Here is a 15407-nt window from a genome sequence, read left to right on the forward strand (position 1 = left end):
AAGGACCAGCTGCTGAGTAAAGCAGATACAAGTAGATAATTTTTAGCTGGGTTGGTGTCTCCATCAACAAATCCTCTTGGGTGGGTTGGGTTAGAATCTGGGTGGAATGTGTCAGCAAGGCACCCCCTTCTAGATGCATCAGCTGAACACAAGTGCTTCCAGACTGTACCATGAGCATCCATGGGGCCATGGGCAAAGCCAGTGGGCTCTGCGTAAAGCAAGTGACTTGTTTCCAAAACAACACAGAAGGGTTCTTACTATTTTGTTGAAGCTGCTGCACAGGCGTCCCTCTGAAATAAGACCATTTTCCTGGAGCTTCCCATTCTGCTCTCCTCTGTCGTAGGTTTGGGGGGAGTAGCTGGAAGGGCTCATCCTAGGTTTGTTTGAGCCTAGGAGTTGCTTCCATTTTTCTTATTCCTTTTGGTGAAAGGCTGTACAGTCTGTTTTGATTCTTTGTGCTTTGCTGAGATGGAGGCCAGATAGCACCAAATAATGTTTGTGGCTGTTCATGTGGGCATTTGAGATTTGGAAGGCACCTGCTAATGAGTTGTAGGTCATTTCATGTCAGATTGGCTAAGTTTCCATCAGGCTGATTCTTTGTTGCGGCAATGCATATGGACTGTGTATGTTTGGGGATCCCTATTATCTATCTCAGATGGAGAGGGCTTTCCTCCTGTTTGCTGCCTCCTCTCTCCCCACAAGAAAAAAAAATCACCTGATTCTGGAGAGCTTTTAACCTCCAGATTGAATTAGATGCTGTGCTCTTACTTACAGAGACTTTGCAGATATATACAGAGGTTAGAGAGGGGCGTGGGTATGTGGTTGTATTTCAAGCTTTCCCTCCTTCTTGTTTTTGATGCTGCTGTTGGAATTCACCCTTCCCTTTTCCTGGGAACTGGTGTGAAGGAATTGCTGTCACCCAGAGCAAAGCTCAATCCGCTTGCCTCAAGGCCTTAACTCTCCAGGTTAGGACTTTGCCTGACTTCCACAGGTGGCAGTTTGTTTATGAGCTTACGTTACCCAAATTTTCTTGGGTAGGTCTGAAGGGAACAATTCAGGGCAGTGGAAATCTCAACTCAGGGGTGCTGGGGTAGGGGAGGGAAGGAAAGAATAGAGTTAGCAGTACAGTTAACTCTTCCCCCCCCCCCCCCCTCCTTTTTTCCCTGTTTCCTCACCTGCCCAGCTGTGTAGTAGGTTAGCAGTACGTGTCTGTTCTTATTCTTATGAAAGTAGACTTTGTTCTCTGAAGACTGCTAATCATGCCCCATGGGGGTGTAATCAGTTATAAGGTATTTAATACAGTGCAGGCGGGAACAGGCCGCCTGGCCGGGCTGGCAGATTGCAACACTACAATTATAAAGAGCCCCTTTCCCCCACTCACCCGCCCACCGGTGGCAGGATGAGGGTTGTACCTTGAAACAGTATATTAAGTATATGAAAAATAAAGATGTAGTGGGGGAAGGGAGAGGAGAGGCTGAAGAGGCAGCTCCTATTCCGGGAAACAGGCAGACCTACATTCTGCGAGAGCTGCAGCCATTGCAGGTTGTGCTGTTGAGACTTGTGGGAGTTTGGGTGCCGTCACCATCGAAGTGGATTGCACAGGGATGGCCCTTGGCAACCTGTAGAGCAACAGGGGCTTCCGTCCTCTCTGAAACGGGTTTTCTTGTGGTGGCTGGGGTTGGAGAGGTATGGAGTGGTTAGAAGTGGAGAAGCCCTTTCTCCTGCATGTGATGATTTAGACACCTAATCTGTTTGGGTGCTTCTGTAAATCCTGCCAGGCTTCTATTTATATCTTTGGATATAAATCTATTGGTAAATCTGGCCTTTCGTGCCTCTTTCTTCCAAGTACTGGAGCTACTGCAGCAGCCTACCTTACTGGCTTGGAAGGAAATAGGTAGCTTGAGGCCTTGAATTTTAATGGACATGGGAAAGTCTACTGGACTTCACCTGGTCTGTTCTTGTTACCTAATACCAGACCATTCCCCTCGGTGAGGGCCTTGAAATGCACGTGTGGGGTGTGGAGCAGCTGGGCCACAGCCTTATAAACCGTCCCTGCTCCGGCAGCTTACTAAATGCATCGACATGTTTCTGGAGCTTGTGGCTACATTGACCTCTCCCCGTCCAGGTTCCTGGAGATTAGTGTTTCAACCTTTCATTGGTGTTCTTTGAATTTGCTGACACTGTTTTGTGCAGTGACAGCACCGGGCTCCCTCCATGTGCGTGCTCTTTGCTTATTGGAAATTAGAAGGGAATATATATTCTGCCATATCTGCTTGTGTTAAATAGTTTCTGTCATTTTTGCCTTATGAAATCCTGCTCCTTTCTGGCATCCCTGTGCTTTGCTGAAGTTCAGAACCTGCTCTGTGAAGCACAGCAGATAGAAGCTCTTTTTGGCAGTCTTTGGGATATTGGTGTAGATTCGAGTGGGATATATTCTTGCTACAGTGCTCATGAGAGCGTTGGCTTTCCTGCTTGGCACTGAGAGAACACTGGCTATTAAGTCTCACAGTTGGCCCTTAGCACTGAGCAATGGGTTTTTAGGAGTGCGTTGATGTTTAATTGTATTACACAAAGTAAGTGCCGATTCAGAGCATGGGTGTCAGAATACAGCCTTCCTTTTGTGGACTTGAGAATGCTGCTGACAACTTCACCTCCTCATGCATCCTCATCTTTTTGCCTTTAGAGTGACTTTGTGTTTGGGAACTGTGAATTCTTTGGAAAGCTTTGGGATTTGCAGCAGCGCTGCGTGAAGGAGGAGTAGTGTTTTTTCTGACTAGAGCATAGGGTCTGCTTGTGACTGTAAAATAGTGAGGTCCCGAGACAAGAGGTTACTTAATGTCTTGGGTTTTTGTACATCGAGTCTCTCTTCTCTTGATCATATAAGTGACCAGGTGTCAGTGTAGGGGGAGAATAATATACAATGAAGATCAGACCTGTTTCTGTGGACAGTGGGGGACAGTGTTTACAAAAGGATTTTCCGGTCATGAGGAAGTACCTCCATCTCAGAGAAGCTGCTTGACTTAAGGTAGAGTGGTTTCCTGGGGGTGGAAAAAGGCCTGGATCCTTCCAAGCACCCTTGATGCCTGAAGTTAGCTTCTTATTCAGCTCTGCCCCCTTAGCTCAACAAGGCTCAGTGTTATGTTTGCCCCTTGTCTTATAGGAAAAATCAGGGAAATTCCCTTCCCAGGCTATTGCACAGAGCTCTCTGTTCCTGCCCTGGAACATGGTTACTTCCCAGCCCTGGCGGCAGCTCTTCTCTTCCCTGTGGCTTGCATGCCCAGTTGATAACTCTCCTGCCTTGCTCTGTTTCTCTTGCCCCATGGCTCAAGAAGTTACCTGGAGAACTTGAGGACTCTCCCACAGATGAGTTTGAGGCTGAAGCTGTCATTGGGGCCCTGGCAGTGGCAGGGCTGGCATGCGTGGGGAGCGTGGCGGGTGTCAGCGTGGTGGGTGTGCGGGCTTAGTGCTTGTTTTCCTTCCCTGCCTGGTGAGGAATGCAATGTGTTTGCCTTCCTTGGCCTGTGGTTGCAGCCACATTCCTGCACTGGGAGTCAGCACGGCGGCGGGCGGCGTGCTGTTCATGCCCCCTGGCTACATGCTTTCAGCTCCACATCAAAGGTGTGTTTAGTGTGTAGCTTGTGCCATTCCTGGCCACACCTGGTGGCCTGCAGGCATGCAGGAGGTGGAGTCTGGCTGTGTTCGCAGATGGCATTCAGGGTTCAGACTTCTTGCTTGTGGAAAGGCTGGAGCTGAGTCCATGCTAAACAACCCCAGGAATGCAGCGGGAGAGCTGAGCGGCACAGTCACTTCAGGGGCATGTCCTAGCAGCAATGTTTCCTTTATAGCTGCAGCGAAATAACTCATGCCTGCTCTTCCAAAGGAACTGGCTGTTTGCTTGGGTGTGTTGTAGGGTTTAATTTACACCGATAAGGCCAATTAAGGTTGGCTCGTCCCCCTGCAGCCTGTGTGCTCTTGGCAATCAGTAGATGATTGAGTGGCTTGTGCCATCAAGCTCTGCTCAGTACAAACTGTGCATGAGATGTCTGCCTGGAGATGGAATGGCTCCGGGATTTAACCTAGGCAGGAGTGCTTCCCCCAGTCAGTGGGTAGATATTCTTGCATGTTTGTGCTGCAGCTGAACTGCTCCAGCTTCTTCTGGAAAAGCTTCCTTCTTCTGGCTGTACCTCAAGAGATGAGGATGGGAAGCTTGGTGAAGGATGGCAGATCAGGATGCAGATGCATTATTTTGGGATCCTTGACATTATGTCTGTGAGAAATGGTCACTAGTTTTCTATGCCCCTATCATGCAAGCCATTCTTGCCCTCTTTATGTCTTTCATTTGCCTGGCACAGGGAAACATGGTCCCTTTTGGCAGTGTCAGTAGGGGCAGCCCATGGGCAAGGCTTGTGGAAAGAACAGCAGAGCATCTTCTGTGTCCTGGGTAAGTCCTGGGCTGTTCACTTCATTACCGAGTTTGCTTTGATCTTTGGGACTTGCAGTTTCCCTTCTGGCAATTTCTAGTAGCCTGAAATTCTATAACCTGCCAGTCATTTCCATATTAAAGTTAGTCTTATGCAGAAGACCCCCCCTACTGCTGTCCTTAGACAGTAGGAGGCAGGCAAGAATTGGCTCTTAGAAGTGCTCTGGCTTTATAGTATAGTTTTTGCTTTTTAGCTGTTGCAACAGTCTCAGGATCAGTTGCTGCAGAGCTACTGTTACCAGACTGGTCCATGCCACTCTCTCTTGAGAAGGATGTATCACTTTTTCAAAGTGGGATCTCAATGATAGGTGATTAGGGGTATGTTACTTGTTGCAAAAGACTCTTACCATTGTGAAAGGGTTGGAAATTATTTGCATTGGGCTCTCTTCTCCCTTGGTTTCATATAAACTGTGCATTTTATTTCAAGCTAGTTGCCACTGACTCCATACCTGACTTTTAGGGCTTGGGTGTTGACGAGAAGGCGTGTTGCCTGAATCTTCATTTTCCTTCCTCTGTTCTGCGGTGCTAAACTGAACAACATACCCTGTGGCAACATGAGGTGTAGCAAAATATAAGTAAGTCTAAAAGTGGAATGTTTTTGATAGAACATTTAAGTGTGTATAATCATTGGGTGTTTCAATGCAATTGTCGTGCAATATAGGCTATGACTGCCAAAATGGAGGTCTTGTTTAGGATTAAATACCGCTTCTGCTGTCACTTTCTGATTGCCAGGAAGGGCGTAAGGCAGCTGGAACGAAACGGATGCGACATTGGCTAAGGCGGAAGAGGGCTGATTCGCAGCCTTTTTCTTTCCTGTGAGTCAGTTTTAATATGTTGGGGAGAGAAAGTGACTAGTTCCTTGTTTTGGCTTCCCTGCTGGCCTTCAGGACTGTGTAGGAATCCAGATCTCTGTGCTTCTGTGTCCAGTCCCAAACACCTCTGCTGGGGAGATGTGCTCCTCGGGCTAGAGCAGTAACCCTCACTAAGTAGCTAGATCTCCCCCTGGTGGGACAGGGAGCAGAAAGCAGGCCTATGGCTGGAGAGTAAAATTGGGAATTGATCTGATCCTAGGGCACCTTGAGGCGGCAGCAGATGTAGTGTTTCTCCAGTTGAGACATTCCTTAGTCCAGAGTCACAGACTCTGTAGAGCTGAGCTTGTGCAGCTGCAGGAGGCTGAAGGCATGAGCGAACAGCTTGCTGTTAACACTGGACAAACACCTTATCTTTGCAACATCTGCCTGGCTTTACACTGGCATTCATCCATGTTCTTTGCCCTTAGACGAGCAGTGAGCTGCTAGCTCTTTGAGTGGTTTAGTCTGACACTTGACCAGAAAAAAAAAAAGGTACCTGGAATATGATGGCTTGCTTTCTTTGGGATATCTGGGGCTGATCATCCTCTGCTCTCAGTTAGAGCCCCTTTGAGGACAGGTGACTTCACATGCAGCTCGACTATCGCTCATTCCTAGCTTGCTCTCTGAAGAGCTGCATAGACCTTAGTTACAGGGGGGTCTACAGGGAGGAGCCCTGTGGAGGTGAAAAGCTAAAAAGGAGATGTTTTTCCTTAACCTCAGAATAATTAGCAGGCTTATGCTATCCCAAAGGATAACGGCAGTAAAGACCAGGCATTTCAGTTTTACAAGAGCAATGCTAGGCAGGGGATGTAGTGCTAGTCTGGACAAGCTGACCTTGTGGTAAAACTAAAGTGCTGGGCCTTTGCTGCAATTGCCCCTTGAGACAATTTGTGCTCATTATTAGCTCCAGCTAAAGAACAAGGCTGGTGCTAGCAATGATGACAAATGTGGAAGGAGATGGTTGATGAGAGCTCTGGTCTGCCCCGAGGAGGGGTTGTGTCTGAGAGAAGAGCTGAAGCAACCCTGCTTGGTCTCAGGTGGGGCATCTGTGGTTATCCCCCGCCAAGGGAGGAATGTGAACCTAGGAGGTACAATACAGCATACACAGAAGGAGAAGCAGTGCAGTCTGTGACTGCTGGTGACAGGCAGCCTCCTCATGTACAGCCTGTACGGCAGGGGGTGGAGGTGTGGGTCCCCTCTGCTGTGGTTAGGATCCTGCTTTTAAAAGGACTGACTGGAGCCCAGGTGAATGGGGAGAGAAGAGCCATAGCCAGTTGCGTGCTTTATACAGGTCACCAATGAAGGACGGGTGGGTGTATCTGTTTGTTTTTCCTAAGCTGGATTAAACCATGTTGTATTTCTGTGACTGAACTCTCAATCTTCAGCACCACTGAACTGCTAAGAGATTTTATTCTAAGAGAATCATGAAAAAAAAAAAAGCTTAAAAAAAAAAAACAACCAAAAAAAAAACAAATGAGGCAAACTGAGGCAGATTAACTACAGGGCCACACCACAAAAAAGAGAGAAGATGCTCCAGGGTTACATTCTGCTTCAGGAGCCATGCTGCTCTATTGTTTACAGAGTTGAGACAAGTTTTGTGCTTGTTCCTGCCCTTGGCTCAGGCTCTGAATCTGCTAGGCCCAAAGCAGGTTTTTGAAAGCTGTCTCCATTCCTTGTTCTGCCTTTGTGGCCCGTTGAGACGACTACTGCCAGCGTGTAGGTGTGGGTGCTCTAACACTCCACATTGTGCCTGGGTGCAGAGGCTGAGTGGAAGTTGATGGGGAATACTTGATGCAGTCTCCAGAGTAGGCAATGGCTGTGACTTGGGTTAAGTGGGAGGTGTCTGTCCCTGGTAGGATTCCTGCTTTGCAAAGGAGTCAGTAGCAACATCACTCATAACCTCTGGGAAGGGAAAAGTGGCAGGATGTGACCAGCTTTGGGAAAAGGCTGTGGACCGCTTTCTCTTTTCTCACTTTGGCTGTATAGGTTTATTCCTCTAACACCACTTCTGTTTCTCTTAGTGCTACGCTGCTTTTCCCTGCCAGCTTATAATGAGCTATTACTCGTTGTAGGTGAAATGAGGATCAGGCGGCTTGGTTGAAGAATGACCCACTGCTGTCCTCACACAATGCTGGAGTCTGTAATTTTACTTCATTATACTGACTGCTGTCTGTATTCAGTGCCGTACAGATCATAAAATATTTCTGTACTGGAAGATCTTCTCTGATGAATAGCACAGAGGATGGCTCAAGTTTCCATGGCAATGCTTCTGAATGTGCTTCTGTCACCAAAGAAAGAGGGACTTTCAGTTGATTAAGGTTTGAGCGTTTTGTCTGAGAAAGGGGATGGTGGTGAGACTGCATGTTAGTTGTTTGCCTGCCTTTGGGTAGTGCCTCTTACTGATATATAATCTGGAGAAAGAGGAAGCTGACATTTGCCTAATGGCAGAGATGGACTGTATCGTGCAAACTACAGCTGGACTCCTGGACATGCTTAACTGTTCAGCTACAGATGCAGCTGCACAATCACCCAACAGTTAAGGCTGTACCATTCTCTGCCTCTCACATCTGACCATCTGCTAGGGAAAAGCTAATTAAACCAAAACGATTCTTGCTGGGATTAAACCCCAGCAGCAGAGAGAATTGAGTATAGTACAAATATTGTTCTCCTGCTACTGGATCAGGGTTGCTGCTTTATTTGTACTTACAAAGAATTGCAGGCATTGCAGGGTATTCAACTCAATTGCTGTCAGGTAGGTGTTTAGCTCATGCACACTTTCCTTCTCTTTTCTATCCCAGATCACTCTTGTTTTAGGTGCAAGAAATAAGGCTGCATCTTACTGAATTTTCCTGCAGTTCCATTCTTATGACAGCTGAGGCTGTTTAACATGGAATTTCATGCAAAACAGTGTACAAAGCTGTTTTTTATCCTAGTGCCTCAATTTATTTACTTATGGAATGGAAATTGTTCCTGCCTTCCTCATTGCATGTATTTATGGTGAGCATGAATCCTAGAGTTGGTGTGGGGCCACATACCTTATAATTGCTAGAAGCTACCAATGTGAATCTGAGACTCAAGACCAAACAGTTTATTGCGAAAATGTGCCTGCAGCCCTTTGAGAGTTGAAATTTAAATCTTGTAAAATAGAAAATGTGGAAGTGTGGTTCCCTTAGCAACTGAACTCTTGTGTGTACCTACAGTCCATGTTGCCATGTGATCAGGGCTTCAAAATAGCTCTTTCAAAAAAATAATAAATTAAATGGACTTACAACTCTGGTTGATTTCATGGCTGCTGCTGGTACTCAGCAGAAGTGACAGCTCACTACGTTCAGAGTTGTGGCACAATTTAGTTTCTGAAGGATAATGAGGGATTTAGTTCTCTGCAAGGGGCACTGAGAGGATTCTCGCTATTGTCTTTCCATGCTGAACATGGAAAACGTGCACTGAAGAGGAAGTTAATTCTGTATATGGTAGCTCAGAGATGGCAGTATAAGGTGGCAGTGAGGAGAGGGTGATGGTTGTGTTGCTGGAGTGGATGTGAAGAAGTGAGCTTGAAGAGGCCCGAATGAAGAAGCAGGTAGAGATGAAAGTGAGAGTACCAAAAGAATGAAGATAAATTAAGTCTTGATATTCAGGAGGAACAGTTCAGATAGCTTTGAATAAGGAATGGAAAAAACCCCAGTAATTTTGGAATTGCTGGAATTTAATTTTGACAAATATGTTTCAAGGGGAAATGCTGTGGGAACTGAGGAGAGTAGAGGTGATTTTAGAGTGTGGATTTGTGGCACGTTAGGTCTGTAACCTGAGACTTGTTTTGTGTATGTGCAAGAGAACTTCATATTTTGGTGGAAGAGGGGCAGTAGTAAGACCATGCCTGGGGGCAGTTAGATAACGTGCTCTAACTCCACACTCCAGTTTGCTCAGATAAGCTGTTGGTGAGCCATACCCTTAGGAATGAGTGAGTGGGGAACATTGCCTTCCCGGTGTCTGAACTACTCCGGGTATGTTGGACATCAGGAAGTAAAAGCTGTGTGGGTGTATGGAAAGCAGGGCACAATGCAAGTATTTGTGATCACCCTTCCCCTCTTGCTTGGGGAGAGTAGAGAAAATGTTATGCCATGCTGATCTGAGCATTATTATGATGTTTAGTTGGCATAGGAGTAGTAAAACTTTCAAGTCATATAAACGTCAATACCTTTAATACCTTAATATACCTTGTGTAGTGTGGTTAGCTTATATTGATTCTGAGAGAGAGATGTTACTCTGGGTTTTTTGGAAGAAAAAAAAAACCAAACCACAAAACCCAGCAAAACCTTCTTTGGAAGTAAAGGGCAAAAAAGGGTTAACTTCAATATTAGTAAGGATTTTGCCATTGCAGGGAAGTTGTACTGATTTAACTTAATCAGATTAGAAACAGCTGTGATTATATTAGTGCAGCATTCTTGTACAGGCATCCTTAATTTAGTTTGTGTCTTGTATCTATCTATTTAACTTAAGTTGATTCAATGTAAAGTGCTCTTAAACTGAATTAAGAACATTTACCCAGGAGGGTTATACTGCTTTACATTATTTTCTAAGTCAATTTAATTTAGTACAGTGTATATGTAGACAAGACCTTGGGGAAAAAGCTGATCCTTTTTATTACTTGCTGAACAGTATGTCATGTTTGGCTGCAGCCATGTGATCGTGGAATGAAAGAGCCTGTTGTGGTGCATGTTGGTGGAGGATGGGCAAACTGATCACTGCAAGCCTTTGCACAACTTGGTCATTCTTTTAGCCATAGTGTTCGATTAAGTAGATTGCTCCCCCTTATAAATTAGGCTTTTTCTTGTCTAGAACAGATGTGAGACCCCTGAAATGTTATTTTAAGGTTCCTCCTCAGCCTGTCAATAAAAGTGCCTGCAGACCTGGTTAGCATGCTGTGTATGCAGCAAAGCAACATCTCAAAACTTTCGCAAATGTTTAATGTTTCAAAAGATTCAGATGGCTGAGCAGGTTTGAGCTGAACTTTTCTACAGCTAGGCAGAGCTTGAAAGAAATTTCACCCAATTTTGTGCTGTTTCCTGGTCACTGTCTCCCCCCAGTATGTGCCTCAGTATGTATAGTGACTTACATACATACAAAACTCATGGCCAAGGAAGAGGTTACTATGTAAGTACTGCAGATGTCAGTTCTCTTTCTTGTTGAAAAGGATAAATCTAGTCAATACATCTTGTGTTTTCTGCTTGTGGGTGAAGGTTCTGTGGGAACAAAACTGGCATGTGAATTACTCCGCAAGCGTGGTTGTAGTGATAGCATTTCAGAATAAAGCTGGCTGCTGTAAACAGCCGTTTTATTTCTTGAAATTTGCTTTTGCCAGCACCTGCAAGCATCAGGGCTGGACTTAATGCCTCCTCAACATTGCAGATGCTCTGTAGGCTGGGTCACTGCAACAACTTGTCCATCTGTCCTCTGTAAATAATGCAAATAACGTGCTCTGCTCCATTGTCTGGCTGTGTAGATACTGCATAGTGTGTTAGCCATCTGTGCGTCACTGCGACTCCTAGACAGAGGGGATGTTTTGGAGAGCGTATTGAGGCAAGTATATAGGTTGCAGTAATGGAGCATTCTCTAGCATTGCTGTATTCTCTGCTAGAGGGACGGCTCAGTGACATTCAGTCCCTGGCACTGAGGAGCTGGAGACTGTAGTTTTCCCAGAACTTCTGAAACCAAAGGCTGAAAGAAGAGGCCTGCTGATATTAATTGCTGGGGGTTGTATGAGACTTAGGGAATACTTACAGGGACTCAGAGTCCGCTTCTCAGTGGTTGAAGAATTTAAGCTGTTCCTACCTTGTCCTAATTAAATGCCTTTTGATTTTATGCTCTAGGAAGGTAATGTATGATTTTTTCCCCCCTTTTCTTCCCCTCCTACACAGCACAGGAGCTGACAGAGGTCTGGGAAGGGAATTCCTACATGTTGATTTTCTACAGAAATGTTCACCCACTCCCTCCTTCACTTCTTTTCAAATGTTTGCTTGCTGTAGCCATTCCCTAGTCTTGTGTTTGAGAAAGTTTAAGGCCATGGCTCCCAAATTTCTCTCATGTGATCTACCAGGTTTTGCCAGATACCTGTTGTTAGAGTATCAAGATTTGCTTTTTTCTAGCAGGACTCAGTTATTTTCAGGAACTTTTGAGAGTTCTCCAAATCTCCATGAGTTGTTTTCTAATGGCCTGGTATACATCTCTTTAAATATCTGAGAAACATGCTCCAAAAGTCTTCCCATGGAAAGTCTTAGAAGAACACAGGTAAGAAGACAGAGTGGGGAAGGACACGAAACCCAAGGTACAAAGGCGAAGAGACTCTGTAAGTTTGTAGCCTAAACCACCTTGTGAGAGTTGAAAGGATCACTGAACAAACTAAAGAGATCAAGCTAACAGGATCACTGAACAAACTAAACAGGCTTCTGCTGTGTCAGTGTTTCTGGATGAGAAGCTGTCATTAGTCCCCATTGTAGCTGTCAGTGCTAAAGGTGGCTTGGCAAATGACCTTTTGCCGAGCTTGTGCAATTTCAGATGTAGCCATTAAAGGTGGTTCTATGCTTTTATATGCATTAGAAAGCTAGCATTCATTTCCTGGTCAAAATCTCCCCTGGGTATTTTTATTCTCCATTAACATTCCTTCTGGGGATTGGATTCGGGTCCTTTGCTTCCCGTCCTGTTCCTGTTCAGATGTTAATCAGCTGTTGCGTTCTATTCCAGTTACATGTTAGCGATGTTACTGTTTCTTGGGCAATGCTGATCTGTCCTGGCTTTTATGAAAGGGTTAGGGAAGCTAAGCTGGTCTTAACACAGCAAAGAGAGTAGATAATAAAATGCATACTTAAGGATATGGAGTGCAACTGAATTAGGGGGACTGGGATTTTTGTATTGTAGAAAGAGGGAGAGGGACTGTAAGAAAAGTGCGATTCTGATTACTTTTAAGAGACTTCTGCAGGGTGCAATGCGTATGACAGACACATGATATGTCCGGTGGTATTTACATTCAACAAGAACTATGTAAGACTGTAGAGTCTAGGGATTTCATTTTCTTTGGAAATATGTTAGGTGTTAAGTAGGGCTTGTTACATGGACTGTTGTTCAACAGCTAGCCTGACCCCTTTTTCTTGATAGCTCTTGGAATTGTTCCCATGCAGGGAACAGAGGTTTCTGCCTAACAGTCAAGGTTAATTGGTATGGAAAAGCAGGAATGAGCAATAATCCTCCTGAAACTCGATTTTAATCCAAGAGTCACTATAATGCTATTACTCAGATCTGAATCGTGAGCATTAACGTACAAGCAGAACTGAGATGCAAGTTTCTGCACTAGGAGCTGTCATCCTTTTATTTTAAAATAAGCTTCAAAGTAGCCAGCAGCAGAATGGATCTGAACATACTTTTAACTGAGATGCCTTCTCTGAATGAAAAGATCTCTCTCACTAAATGTTAAAGTGTCCTTTAATAACCTTGCAGTCCTTTCCATCGTACTCGACACCAGCAGTCTACAGGTGCTGCTTTTAACTTCACACAGCTTGTTTGTCTGTCCTGGACAAGACCTCTTGATGCAGTTACTGCATCATCCATCTCGCTGATTACTTGTCTTGATCAGGCTTACTGCAGCAGCTTCTCACGTAGTCTGGCCTGAGACACGTGAAGGCTAAGGTTGCCTCTATCCATAAGCACAGGAAGGCAACTGGACAAGTCTCTCTTGCTTTTGCTTCTCATGATGCTAGTGAAGAGACATTGTTGTCTCCTAAAGCAGGATGTGCCAATGTCCTGTATTGGATATGCATTCGGAGCACAGGTTGGCCCACAGAGTGAAAATTCTGGGTTAGCTGTGGTGGTCAGATATGTGGCACAGGACAGCAGCAGCGTTTTTCTTACATGTGCGTATTGCATTTGGAGTTTTTTGGAGTACACTGACTCTGTGATAGCCAATGAATGTTTCTGTAGTGTTGCATTAGAAACAAATCTGACTGTGTTACGGAATGTATTTCCTCTGTCATACAAGTTTATCTTTCTGAATAAAAGCAAGGTTAAAGAAATGCTGCTTTTAAGAGGAAAAGGCTGGAAAGATGACACAGTGCCTGAATAAGAAACATTCTCTGCAACTTAATCACCATATTTCTCTTGAGGAAGGGAGACTGCTGACCCTGAACACTGGTAAGCAGGCTGTTTTATAAGGTCAGAAAAGGCAGCACAAGAGAAGGTGGTGATGAGGAAAACCCTGCAAGTCCTCTGCCTCTTTGCAGGGAATGTTCAGCTGCTGCAATAGCAAACAGGCAGAAACTGTGTGCATTCTAGAACCAAAGCTAAGTATTAGCTACCTCAGTCCTCAAGGGACTTGCCAAGTATCAGGAAGACAATAAGTGCCTACAAATGTTGTGGTGTTTTTTTTCCGTCGGTGCTTTCCCTTTTTGTCCAAAGGGTTCCTTTTTGGACTTTTTTTGTATGCTATGGACCTCTTTCTTGTTACTGGAGACAAAGTGATGCTAACAGGTAGTGTTGTGGTTTCGCATGCATGTCAAGTGGGCCATGTACAGTATAGTCTTAAGCAATTCTGTGCTAGATCACATCTGTTCCTGGTGTGTGGTAAAGGTTTTGCCTTTCTCAGATCACACAGAGAACATAGCTACTCTGCAAGTGGATTTTACACTGAGGGATGCTCTCTGGTAAAAACGGCTAGAGTCAAGCTTGTATACTGCCTGTGCAGCTGCACTCAGTCATTGTGTCACTGCGCTCCCTCACTGTGAAGAGGAAAGAGGTTGTGTGTGTTTTGTTTTTGTGAGAGGGTGGAGGAATCCTCAGCTTTTTGCATTAACAAAGCAAATCGTTAGGTTTCCACTGCAGTCTTCCAACCTTTTGTCTGTTCATGTCTGCCTGGAAGATGTGACTTGCTGATGCTGGTCAGTGTGAGCCCAAGCCTTGTAGCCTTCAATGAGTCATTCCAGTGAAGCAGTAACTGTCAGTGAGCTTAGACATGAGACTGGAACTACAGTGGATAGTAGCCTGAAGACAGTAGAATTGGAGCTACTGCAGATGATAGCCTGCTAGGAAGAGGACTGTAAATGTTAAGGAACTTTACTGATGAGAGATGGAAAGGACAGATAAAAGGAACCAGGAGGTTAAGTTTCCTCTTGTATTACAGTGCTAATTAGAATAGCTGAAGAACTACTTCCTGCTGTAGCTCCAGGCTAAAGCTGAGCTTCTCCAGGGTAGTTAGAATGTGGACTTGAAAGCAAGCTCTTTAAGAGAGAGGCTTGTGAATAGCGTGGTGAGCAGAACTAGTGCCTTCTTCTATTTCTGGGTATTACCTATATCTGTTTCTGCTTTGGAGCACAAGGTCCCTCTATTCTGCAGAGAGTATCTGCTCCTCTCTGAACAGAGGTGTGGTGAATTGAGCCATCTTGGAATTCTCTCTCTGTGGTAGCAAAGGATGCTCAGGTATTGTAGGCAAGGAGGGCTTAACTGTGCTGTTCAGTGCAGGGAAGTCTGCAGAACAAAATTAGGTTGGTGTAGCAGGGTGGTTGGAGCAGAATAACAGGCTGGATTCCTGGTGTTGGACAGGAATGCAGTTGGGGAAGCAATGACCCCTGGAGCCACCTAGAAAAAACAGCTGCCTTTCAGAGGTCAGTTACTGGTCTGCACAGGCATCCTGCTCAGTGGAGAGATGGTTAAAAGACCTTCCTTTTCTGGGACACAGTGAAGACAAGGAGCTTATTTCACTGGAGGGTCCTGGCATTTCATAGTAACCTGATGGTGCAGCAGTTTGCTGCTGACTCCTGCCCTGGCACCTGGCTGTGGGTTGCTCTGCGCATGCCTGGCTGTTTCCATGTGTTGTGCTGATAGGTGACTGACACCAAGTTTCCTTTCTCATGTTTCAGGAGCTGTTGGCCAGATGCTGCTGGATGCTGACAGGGGAAAGCTGATTCAGAGACAAGCGGCCAGAAATGTTTGGACACGTCGTCACTTTGGATTTGTAAGTCCTTGTTTCAGGGAAAGTTGCCTGCAGGCACTGTGAGTATTTAAGTGTCTCTGGAAATTCACAGATCATGAGAGTA

At 45.2% G+C, this 15407-nt stretch overlaps 1 protein-coding gene across 2 annotated transcripts in view; it reads left to right on the plus strand.

The window, feature by feature from the left end:
• TJAP1 (tight junction associated protein 1) overlaps positions 1-15407 on the plus strand; it is a 40508-nt gene that overhangs the window by 7949 nt on the left and 17152 nt on the right. For both annotated transcript variants that reach the window (XM_075496138.1, XM_075496137.1), the window contains exon 3: positions 15231-15325. Coding sequence is in view for 1 of the 2 variants with exons in the window: in XM_075496137.1 (XP_075352252.1) it covers positions 15245-15325 (81 nt within the window). In the remaining variant the exon portion in view is untranslated. The remainder of the gene's footprint in view (positions 1-15230; positions 15326-15407) is intronic.

Source organism: Mycteria americana, chromosome 3 (genome assembly GCF_035582795.1).
Source record: "Mycteria americana isolate JAX WOST 10 ecotype Jacksonville Zoo and Gardens chromosome 3, USCA_MyAme_1.0, whole genome shotgun sequence".
NCBI lineage: Eukaryota > Metazoa > Chordata > Aves > Ciconiiformes > Ciconiidae > Mycteria > Mycteria americana.